General features: G+C 48.5%; 1 protein-coding gene across 6 annotated transcripts in view; it reads right to left on the reverse strand.

Moving 5' to 3' along the window:
* Positions 1 to 646: 646 nt before the first annotated feature.
* LOC121707220 (alpha-2-macroglobulin-like protein 1) overlaps positions 647 to 12031 on the reverse strand; it is a 38445-nt gene continuing 27060 nt past the window's right edge. For all 6 annotated transcript variants that reach the window (XM_042089595.1, XM_042089592.1, XM_042089594.1 and 3 more), the window contains exons 27-37: positions 9705 to 9861; positions 4150 to 4227; positions 3827 to 3977; positions 2931 to 3121; positions 2410 to 2625; positions 2186 to 2322; positions 1909 to 1990; positions 1216 to 1284; positions 1010 to 1115; positions 861 to 899; positions 647 to 758 (exon numbers count right to left, since the gene is read on the reverse strand). In XM_042089595.1, coding sequence (XP_041945529.1) covers positions 727 to 758; positions 861 to 899; positions 1010 to 1115; positions 1216 to 1284; positions 1909 to 1990; positions 2186 to 2322; positions 2410 to 2625; positions 2931 to 3121; positions 3827 to 3977; positions 4150 to 4227; positions 9705 to 9861 — 1258 coding nt within the window. In that variant the 3' untranslated portion in view covers positions 647 to 726. The remainder of the gene's footprint in view (positions 759 to 860; positions 900 to 1009; positions 1116 to 1215; positions 1285 to 1908; positions 1991 to 2185; positions 2323 to 2409; positions 2626 to 2930; positions 3122 to 3826; positions 3978 to 4149; positions 4228 to 9704; positions 9862 to 12031) is intronic.

A 12031-nucleotide genomic window follows, 5' to 3' on the forward strand; every position in this document is an offset into this window, starting at 1 on the left:
AAAAAAACCAGCCTGACCAGCTAAAGGTGGTTTGCTGGTTGACCAGCTTGTTAGATAGATACAGTAGATAGAGATAGCTAGATAGATACTTTATTGATCCTCAAGGGGAAATTCAAGACCAGTTAACCAGCTTGTTTGACCACCCTATGATGGTTGACCTGCTAGACCAACAAAACTCTTGCGAAAACATAAATTCGGCTGGTTTTCCCAGCTTATGATGGTAATTCAGCCGGTTTTGTTTGTCGTACCACCTCAAGCTGGTCATTTTAGCTGGTGTTGCTGGTCTATAGTGCTGGTTTAACTGGCCATTCCAGTTTATGTTGGTCATTCTAGCAAACCAGCATGGCCAGCTTGACAGACTGGTCACAAGCATGACCATCTTGCACCAGCTGTATCCCACAAGACAGGCTGGTCACACCAGCATGACCAACTTCCTCAGATGGTCACGCCAGCATATCCAGCTGGTGGCCCAACCAGCAAAGTCCAGCAATAGCTGGAAGAAAACCAGCAAAGACCAGCAGAAGCTGGTTTCTTGCCGTTTTTTTCAGCAGGGATGTACGGTAATACTGTTTTCATTCATATTCTTTCATAAACATATTGTCTTCAACTGACAATCCTCTGAACAGTATGAACATGAGACAAATGCTAGGATTGCAGTATTTATTACAGATATACAATCAAACACATCAGCAAGTTAAAGAGTTGAAATGTCAAAATAATTTCCACTTAATGACCTCTTCCTTCTGCTGTCCCCTGACCTGCACAAGGGGAGGACACACACACACACACACACACACACACGTTAAATAGAATATTGGGACCTGTTGTTATTCTTTAGAGGACTCAGCAGACTAACTGACCTGCACAAGGGGAGGAGTACTCAGCCTCAGCTTGGTCACCTGATTGAGAGAGAGAGATTTCATTGGTCAGGGGCTTACTAGCACTGCTGTATCCATGGCAATGTAATTATACATATATGTAATGCTGGTCTTGGTCTATGGAGTCTTACTGGTCTGGTAGTAGTCATACACCTTGACCCCTGCTGGCTTCAGGTTGGTGACTGGCAAATCCTGTTGGATGGTCAGTTCGTAGTCAACAGGTATATCCTTTCGAACCTGTTTGGAAATCAAAAGAAACACATCACATCAGATGGACAGAGCGCAAGTAGGTGCAGCATGTTTCAGTGAAAACCAGGATTCTTACAGATGGCCTTACCTCTGACAGATACACAAGGATGTGGTCATCTTTCCTGTCAACTCGGTCCACAAACATGCTGCCCTGAAGCTGTTAAAACACAGAACATTATGGATGGTGCACACACACACCAACACAGCGTCCATCAGCAACATTATGGATGGTGCACACAGCCTCCATCAGCAACATTATGGATGGTGCACACACACCAACACAGCTTCCATCAGCAACATTATGGATGGTGCACACACACACACACACACAGCTTCCATCAGCAACATTATGGATGGTGCACACACACCAACACAGCCTCCATCAGCAACATTATGGATGGTGCACACACACACACACACGCACACCAACACAGCTTCCATCAGCAACATTATGGATGGTGCGCACACACACACACCAACACAGCCTCCATCAGCAACATTATGGATGGTGCGCGCACACACACACACACACACAGCTTCCATCAGCAACATTATGGATGGTGCACACACACACACACACACACACACACGCCCACCAACACAGCTTCCATCAGCAACATTATGGATGGTGCACACACACACACACGCCCACCAACACAGCTTCCATCAGCAACATTATGGATGGTGCACACACACACACACACACACACACAACACAGCCTCCATCAGCAACATTATGGATGGTGCACACAGAGCAACAGATGTAGGAGGGACAACTTACTTTTTCAGCGTCAGCAGTGAAGCCAGATAAGATTTTCACATCTATTATCACCATGTTCGTGCTCTGCAGTGGTCCGTTATATCTGCACAAGAAAGGAGGAATAACTATTAGAACGGATGTGTATCTGCACAAGAAAGGAGGAATAACTATTAGAACGGATGCGGTCAGACTAGTTCAGTCAAAGAGAGCAGAAGCAGGCGCTGCATGGAGCTCCATACTGTACTGTGAAGGCCTGCTGCCCACACACACACACACACACACACACACACACACATACTGGACTGTGATGTGGAGGCTGAAGGCCTGTTGCCCATCGGCCTTGTTGCACTGTCCCTCAGTCAGAGGCTTGGCTTGAGTCTTAATGCTCAGGGTTGAATGTTTACTGGGAGTGGGGATGTTGTAGAAGAGAGCGACCTGTTGAAGAGGGCGAGAGATGTGAAGAAATGTCACGGACAGAGTATCCATCATCAATAGTTTAGAAACAAGTTCTTTTCCACTGACCCCCACAGAAGCGCATGCAGAGCCCTTCACGTCCACGCTGTACTTCCCAGGAACGTGGCGCAGCGCCCTCTCCTGGTACAGCAGTGTGTTGTGCTGGTTCACATCAAACTGGTGTGTGTCGCCCCCTGCTGACCGCACGGTCACTGTGCCGGAGCCATGTGGGCTGAAGACCTTGGTGGCATACAGAGCCAGAGCCTGCAGTGCCACCACCGTGTCCTGAGAGAACACACACCCAGCCGTCAGCACACACACACACACACACACCCAGCAGTCAGCACACACACACAGCAGTCAGCACACACACACACACACACACACAGCCGTCAGCACACACACACACACACACACCCAGCAGTCAGCACACACAAACACACACACACACACACACAGCAGTCAGCACACACACACACACACACACCCAGCCGTCAGCACACACACACACACACACACCCAGCCGTCAGCACACACACACACACACACACACACACAAACAGCTTAGAAAGGAAAGGTGTGTGGAGCACCTGTGTGGAAGAGAAGCCTCCATACGGATTCTGCTGCTTCACCAGCCAGTTGACGATCCTGGAAGCATAGCCCAGGTCTGCAGCCGTCAGGGCGGGTTTGGTGAGAACAGCTAACAGCACATAAGCACTCGTCTCCACTGCCAGGGAATCAGCTTGCTCTGATGAGGACTGAGACCAGTGCAGGAGACTCCCTGAGAAGACATGAGCCGTAGGAGATAGACATTCAATTCAAGTTTATTTATATAGCACATTTCATATGCATACACAGACTCCAATGTGCTTTTAGAAAACATTATCAAATAGACATTAAAACACATTAATAGTAAAATAAAAAAATGGTACTAGAAATAAGAATTTCTGATAAAAGTAATAAAAATGAAAGTCGCCACACCAACTTGGAAAGACCTTCAATTTTAACCAAAAGCTGAGGCAAATAAATATGTTTTCAGTCTGTTTTTAAAAGAGTTCACTGATTGGGAAGATTTCAGTTCAGAAGGTAGGGAGTTCCAGAGAGTAGGGGCATAGTGACTAAAAGCACCATGAGCGGAACTAGTATTTATTCTCGGGATTCTCGGGGAGACCTTTGCTTGAGGACCGTAGGCATCTGGCTGGAGTATATGCAGTGATCATATCAGAGATATATGATGGGGCTAAGCCATTCAATGATTTAAAAACAATAAGAAGTATTTTAAAATCAATTCTTTGTTTTACTGGGAGCCAGTGTAGTGATTTTAGTACTGGCGATATGTGATCATATCTTCTCGTTGAAGACATGAGCCGTATGAGATAAACATGAGCCGTATGAGATAAAGACATGAGCCGTAGGAGATAAAGGCAGCAGATGCACGTGTTTGCTCATCTATGTCGGTTCTGGCACACTGCACAACGTGTCCTACCAGCAGAGGTCGCTACGCTGTCCAAGTGTTTCAGCAGCTCAGCTCGGAGGTCTGCTTCCCCAGCGAGGCTGAAGGTGTAGGCCAGCAGAGCGGTGGTGTAGGTGTTGGAGCGGTCACTGGCGGAGGACTTCAGGAACCTCATGGTTTCTTGCTGAAGTAATAAAAATAGATTATTTTTTAAACATTCTGGTCAAAGGTTATATTTCTCATGAGCGGTACAAAAGGGGTATGACTTTCTAGTCATGTTCAGACAGCTATGGAAAAGATAAAGCATCTCAATGAAACCTTTGATAGAGGAGATGGTTTGAGACAGATTTACCTACCGTAACAGTGCTCATATTCAGCTCAAGCATTGATGCAGCGATGTAAGCTGTTATTGTTACATCATCGCTTACACCCCCCTATAAAACAATGAAAAACTCTCATCAACACTGAAAACGATGGTTACGTATGTAACCGCGGTTCTATGAATTTTGGATTTCCATCACATGCACGTGCAGGTCGAGTGTTTATCAACAAAGTCACTCGTGACATGGGGTGACGCATGACCCCCGTCCCGGTACTTAAGGTGCGCTCACCCCGGAAGTGACCTCTTGGCAATCTTCTCGTTCGCCTTCCGAGTGACTGGCAAGCTCTGGCGGTCATCCGAAATTCATAGAACCGCGGTTACATACGTAACAATTATTCTATTTCATTTCTACTGACCGCCAGAGGCGGTGCTTTCAGCACCTGGATGACAAATTCCAACAGGGTCACGAAGAAGATCTACATACCCTTTTAATGGCTTGAGAGGGTGGCTGTGGCTATTGACCCTATAAAACCTTGCAAATGTGCAAGTCGATGCCCATGAGGCCGCCATGCATATGTCGGAAAGTGGGACTCCGCGTAGTACTGACCATGACCCAGCTACACTCAGAGTTGAGTGACCACGAACGCGAGGTGGAACCGGTAAGCCACTATCAGAGTAGGCATAGCTGATGGCCTCCACGATCCACTTGGATAGCCGTTGCTTGGACAAAGCCAGGCCCCGCGCATGTCCAGTGTGGCAGATGAATAATGAATGTGACTGCTGGAGGGCAGCGGTCTGTTCGATATAGGCTTTCAATACTCGGACTGGGCATAGAAGAATGTCACCTTGCCCCGGTTCCTCTCCCTGGGCTGGGGGCTCGAATGCTCCCAGACTGAGCGGCTGGTTAGCATACGTTGCAGAGAAGGTTTTAGGTAAAAATGCCGGGTTCGGCCACAGGGTCACCCCTGTGCCATCGGAAGTCCATTGTAGGCACTCCCGGCTGACAGACAGCGCGTGTAGCTCTCCCACTCTCTTCGCCAATGACATGGCTAGGAGAAAAGCAGTCTTCAAAGACAACCATTTTAATCCCGACCTCCCCAGAGGTTCAAAAGGGTGCCGACACAGTGCATTCAGCACCAGCGGCAAGTCCCAGGAAGGTATCATCCTTCTTTGAGGGGGCCGCAGTCGCTGAGCACCCTTGAGAAAACGGGTCACCAGACTATGGGATCCCACTGTAACTCCCTCTACCTTGTTATGCCTAGCTGATATTGCAGCTACATACACCTTGATAGTGGATGCCGCCAGTCCGTCATCAAACCGCGATTGTAGAAAACTGAGGATAGCTCCTGTCCATGTTCTTGGCACCATTGTATAAAAAGCTTCCACCTATTAGCGTAAAGCGCATTAGTGGAAGGTGCCCGTGAGTTGTGGATAGTCTGTACCACTGCAGGGTCACATGCCCCTAGCAGTGGTTCAGGCCCTTCAGAGGCCACACCCAAAGTTGCAATCGTGCTGGGTTCGGATGCCAGATCCGGCCACCCAGCTGAGAGAGGAGGTCTATGCGCACAGGGAGACGCCAAGGCTGTCCGTCCAGTAGGCTGCATAGCACCGGGAACCAGACTCTCCCTGGCCACCTGGGGGCTACAAGCAGCACTTGGTGGCCCTCCCAGAGAATCCTCTCTAGAGTGGGTAGTATGAGCGGGAGTGGGGGGAATGCATATAGGAGCTGCTGGGGCCACCCATGCGGCAGCGCATCCTGGCCCAAGGGGCTTGTTGACTCCCTGAGTGAGAACCAGAGGGGGCAGTGTGTTGTGGCTTGAGAGGCGAAAAGATCCACCTCCGCTCTGCCATATTGGTGCCAGATGGCGTGCACCACTTCTAGGTTCAGCCTCCATTCCCCTGGATCGGGGTGTTGCCTGGACAAGAAGTCCACTGTGACATTCCGTGTGCCTGGGATGTGCATTGCCCTCAGGCTCAATAGCCGAGGGTAGGCCCATGAGAGTAGCTGCTGAATCAGCCTCAGGGATGCTAGAGACCTTGTGCTCCCCTGGTGGTGGATATGGTAAACCACTGACATGTTGTCTGTCCTTATAAGGACATGTCTCCCTGCTAAGACTGGCAGGAAATGCTCGAGAGCAAGAGCGACTGCCTGTAGCTCCAACAAATTTATGTTTTGTTCCCTCTGTCAAGGGTCCCATGTGCCTTGGGCAGTTCTGCACTGCCAAACAGCCCCCCATCCGGCCAGGGATGCGTCGGTCTCTACCACTTCTCTGCGAGAAGGTATGATCCCTAAACGAACCCCGGCAGTCAGGAACGAATGCTTCTTCCATGGCTGTAACCCTTTTAGGCAACTGGTGGTAACGGTCACCAGTCTGTGCCTGTGGTGCTTTGGATGAAACCCTAGCCTGTTCATCCATATTTGGAGAGGCCTCAAAGAAAAGAAGGCCCAGGGGGACTACGGAAGAAGCTGCTGTAAGCATGCCCAACAGCGCCTGGAAGGACCTGAGCGTCAGAGCTCAGCCTCTCCTGAATCACACTATGCAGAGGAGAATCTCGCCTACCCTCCTCTGAGATGGGGTTGCCCTCATTGTCTGCGAGTCCAGTTTCGATTCCAATGAACACCGTCTGCTGGCTGGGGATTAGGGAGCTCTTCCCGAAATTCACAGTTAGCCCTAGCCTGGTGACATGAGCGACTAGCAGGGCGGAGTCCCTTAATGCCTCTGGCTTCTCTGTTCCCAGACAAGGGCAATCATTTAGGTAAAGAAGGATGCGCATACCTCTGCCTTGAAGCGGAGCCAGGGCTGCCGCAGCAAATCTTGTTAAGGTCCGGGGGGCCAGAGAGATTCCGATGGCAGGACCCGGAACTGGTAAGACCTCCCCTCGAAAGCGAAGCGGAGGAATTGCCTGTGGTGAAGTGCAATTGGAATATGAAAATATGCATCTTTCAGGTCTATGGTTGTAAACCAGACGTCTTGCTTGACGCTTTGTAATACCTCTGCTGTGTGAAGCATATGGAATTTGAATACCTTTAGATGGCTGTTCAACAGCCTTAGATCCAGTATGGGGCGAAGTCCACCCCCCTTCTTTGGAATTAAAAAATATGTGTATAGAACCCACAGTCTTGTGATGGTGACCCTAGTTGCTGGAGGGCCCCCTTTTCCAGGAGGGCCCGAACCTCCTGGCGTAGGGCCAGAGCCTTGCCCTGGTCCTTCAGTCATTTTGACCCCTTGAAACCTCGGCGGTCGGTGCTTGAACTGGATGGTGTACCCTTTTGACAGGGTTGACACTACCCCAGGGGTCTGCTGTATTCACTTCCCAGTAATTGAGCTGTTCTCTGGTGAAACGTCCGACCGCCGGCCTGTAGACGTCACTGTCTACCTCCTCGCCCCCTCCTATTCCGAAAGGGGCAATATTCAGGCGTGCGCCGTTCCCTGTGAGGGTTGGTTCTCAGCAGGCCGGCGAAACCGCTCTGGCCTTGTTGACCCCTGTGCAAAGGTCCGCCTTATTGGCTGAAGAGTATCACCCGCCGTAGCGGGCCTCTGTCCCCGAACGGATACACGGCGCAGGCTAGCAAACTGCTGCCTGGTTTGCGTTACCTGTAGGCTGCGTTCGAGCGTTTGCTGTGCGGCAGGCCCAAAGAGTTGTCCAGGAACCACCGTGAGACAACAAAGGGCTTTCCTGCAGGGCTCAGACAATGGTGACTGAGCCAGCCATATCTGTCGCCGTGTCAGGGTCAGGGACGACATTAGTCTCCCCAGTTCCCTTGTCATGTACCCAAATGCTTTCAGTGAGGCCTCACTCAGCACTTCTGCCGACTGGTCTGCTCCAGAGGACTGGAGGGTCTGTGACAGGGACAGTATAAGGTGCGACATTGAGTTGCCTATGCGCGCAACCCGCGCCGGTGAGTCATAGCTCTTCCCAATAAGCTCGTCAGTCAGGCGACACTGTGGCCGGGGACAACGTGCATCTGGCCTTAATGCCTCATCAGGTGAAAGGATAAGGGCGGCAAGTGCCGGCCCTATAAACGGCATGCGGTCCAGCCCATGACTGGCTGCATCCTGCATACTAGCCAGGGTTCTGCAGTCGCTGGGGAGATGGGAGAAACGTCTGGGGTCAGCCCAGCATCTCTGTAACTCCTCAATGAAAGGAGCTGAAGGAGGCACGCTAAAAGATGCAGTAGAAGGGGCCTACCTGCGCTGGTGCTGCATCTAAGCCCAGGCGTGCCAGCGCTATCTTCACAGCGGGTTTGATCGCTGATGTGTGGCTAGCAACTGAGCCCTTCTGTGAGCTGTGTCCAGAAGCATCCTGGGTGTACGAGCCATAAGACTCTACATCTCCCAGATCATCCGCCCACTCATCAACCGTCGATGTGCTCTCTATCAGAGCCTCGGAGAGCCCATCCTCCTCTCGGGCACCCCCAGCTGGGGACAGCACAGGGGGCTGCTCTGATGAAGACCTTGAAGCGGCTGCTGCGTGATCGCCAGCAGGCTGTGCTCCCCTTGTAGATTAAGGAGCATCGCTTTAATCTGAGTGAACTCCGAAGCCATGTCTTCTACCTTCTGGTTTAAAGGATCTGGCGTAGGGAGTTTAAGCCTCCTCTTAGCAGAGGCCTCCCGTGTGTCTGCTCTGCGTTTCTGCTTTTGGGGATCCCATGCGGCTCCTTGCAGGGGGTGGTTGGGAGTTTAACCCCCATTCTAGTTGGGCTAGCCTAGCAGTCCTTGCAGCTACGCTCAGGCAACTGCAATTCATGCAAGCCTGGTCTGTCAAACCCTGCCTTAAGTGTTCCATGCCCAGACAGCTTGGACACTTATCGTGGCCATCCTCCAGTTCATCAGGGAGGCTAATCAAACGCAACAAATCAGGGAGGCTATCAAACGCAGTAGGCTAAACAAATATGCGCAAATAAGGAGCGAACACGCGCTCACCTCGCCACCTTAGTTTAGAAATAAGAAACAGAAGAGAGCGTTTGAAAACGCGAACAAACAATCTCATAAACGTGAAATTAGCACTTCCAATACAAAAGCGGAATTCGCTTGAATTCTAACTCACTTAGGAAGATGTTGCGGAAAACACAAGATCCGTCATTAACTCAAGAAGCCCGCGAGACCGCGAAAGCATTTCAATAAACAAAAATGTATTTAAGGCACCCTGAATCGCTAGAAGGCGAAAAAACACCCAAACGATTCCACATAGGCCTAGTTGCCACAGTAGAGCGAGCTCACTCGTAACGGTATTAATAAAGAAAAGTGTACTTACCGATCATAATAGAAAGTCACGTAGACAAATCGCAGTCTTATAAGAGGGCGAGAAAATCGCAGCTCCAACTGTACGGTTTGAAAAGATTCCAGCGTTCGTCCACGAAAATATGCCAACACTCTAAACAACCTGCTTCCACACGAGAAGATTTCAAGAGGTCACTTCCGGGGTGAGCACACCTTAAGTACCAGGACGGGGTCATGCGTCACCCCATGTCACGAGTGACTTTGTTGATATAAACACTCGACCTGCACGTGCATGTGATTGAAATCCAGGTGCTGAAAGCAGTAGAAATGAAATAGAATTCAGCATCCAGTATCATACAGGTCAGACCTTCATTCTGTTGTTGAAGAGTTTCCCCTGCATATTGAAAACACCATCTGGTCGAAGGTTTCCTCCAAGCCAAGTGCTCGCATCCGTTATAACTTTTGGATCAATGTAGACAAAGGACTTTGCTTTTCCAAACGACCTCAACACAAATGCAGTGAGCCTGGGAGAAGAGATGGACACAACGCTGAGTTTGCTTCTGTCCAGAGGTAAGAGCTGTGGTCTAAGGTTAGGAGCATTGTATGCAAGTCATTTTCATTTCTATAGCACATTACATTCCAAAGTGCTTCACAGTTAAAAAAGACAGAGTTTAAAAGATGATTCAAGCATCAACTACAGCCGACACCTCCAGACAAAAACCAAAACGAGAGAAACAGACATATAAATATACAGACAAAATACAAGTGGCATCAAATCCATAGTTCCACAGGCTCAGTGGCTGTTAAAAGCAAGTCTGAAGAGATGTTTTTTTTTTAAAAAAAATTTAGATATTATATAATACATTTTTTTAAAATATATTTTTGGTCTTTTTATGCGTTTAATGATAGGACGGTGGAGAGTGACAGGAAGTGAATGGGAGAGAGAGTCGGGGTGGGATCCGGAAAGGACCACGAGGCGGGAATCGGACCCGGGCCGCCGCCGTACGGTGCAGGTGCCCCAGCTGGGGCTGAAGAGATGGGTTTTTAGTAGGGATTTAAAAACAGTCACAGGTGATGCCGATTAGAGTTCCGGTGGTAAGCTGTTCCAGAGGCGTTGCATGGATACTGAAAGCACTAATCTAATATTACTATTACTAATATAATACTAAGCAATTTAAAGCAATTCTAAGCAATATTACTATTACTAATATAATACTAAGCAATAATCTACAAGCCAAATTGTCACCTTAGAAAACGTAAATCCCAAAGATCTAAGAGCAACGGCAATGTCACTCATAGAACATTTATTGTAAAAGATAATGCAACACCGACAGTGCAACAAGGAACAAGCTTGGTAATGTCAATACACATAAACCTAAAACTAAAAGGATCAGTGGGATTAATTGCCTAAATAACACAGGTTTAGCATCCAAGTTATACTTCAGCCTTAGGCTACTTGATATGAAGCATATTCAAATTGCTCACGTTTTTGCTCTCCGTAACACTCATGTTTCCGCAAAATTCCACACCATCTTAAATTCCAAAATCAATGTTTACTCACTGGAACCACCACATGGATGTTCTTGCTCTACATTATTAGTATCTAGTTGTTTTGTAGGAATAGTACGCTTGTACAGTAGGCCCTAGGCTATGACATTCAGTTTCCTTTCTAAAATATTTAGCAACTCCATCCCTAACGAACTTACTATGGCCAATATCTTTGAAATGTAACGGTCTTGGTTTCATTCCGAAGACATGAAATCTAGGGATGTCCCGATCCGATATTTGGATCGGATCGGCCGCCGATATTAGCAAAAAATATGGGATCGGCCCGATCCGGACTCCCGATACAGTTTGTTTTCAAAACTCCGGTCCGTGTTTTCCAGCGCACCGATGTAGGTAATCCATTCCAGTTTTTCAGCTTTTCCCCCCAAATCCGGTCCGCGTTTTTCAGCACACCTAGCGACCTGTCCAGCATCCCACTTGTCTGTGCATGTCCAACTAAGAATTTAAAGTTATCGAGCAAACATTTCATGTCAGTTGAATTAATATAGCCTAAATGTTAACCGCGACCGCGAGTGTCCGCGAGACCCTCTTACTATTAAGGCTCTTATGCATGTTGCTGCTGACAACATTCGTTAGACAGGCAAAGCTATCTCCGCGATTTAAGATTGTTGTGTAATGTATAGGCACAGCACGCACTTTAATTTTCCTATTAAAGTCTAACAAACGCATTTCATTTCAAAAAGCAACCTGGTCAATCGCTAACAACTAAGTGCACCTAGGCCTACAACTCTACACATCCAAAAGGGCAGAAGCTTCCAGTAGGCCATCATAACTTTTTTTACCGTTTAGTCTGTGCATCAGCGCAGCCTACGACGATGTGAATTAGTGGCAGCTGTTGTCGCGGTAAACTTAAGCTCCTGTCTCTAAATAGTGTAGATAGGCCTACTTGCTATGTTGCTTGATTTTCTGTAATAAAAAATGTAGCCTAGGTTACTTCAGCAAACACAGACCAGTTGTGGCATCAGTTTCGCTTTTAAAACGCAACAGTGAGAGGCTTTTTAGCGCAGTCTCACTTATCATTGATGAGCACAGGAGCAGGCTGACACCTGAGCATGTTGAAATGATCACCTTTGTGAAGAAGAATCTCCCCATCATGCTCAGACTGCAGCCAGGGCAAACAGTAGAAAT

This window comes from Alosa sapidissima, chromosome 4 (assembly GCF_018492685.1).
Source record: "Alosa sapidissima isolate fAloSap1 chromosome 4, fAloSap1.pri, whole genome shotgun sequence".
Lineage (NCBI taxonomy): Eukaryota > Metazoa > Chordata > Actinopteri > Clupeiformes > Clupeidae > Alosa > Alosa sapidissima.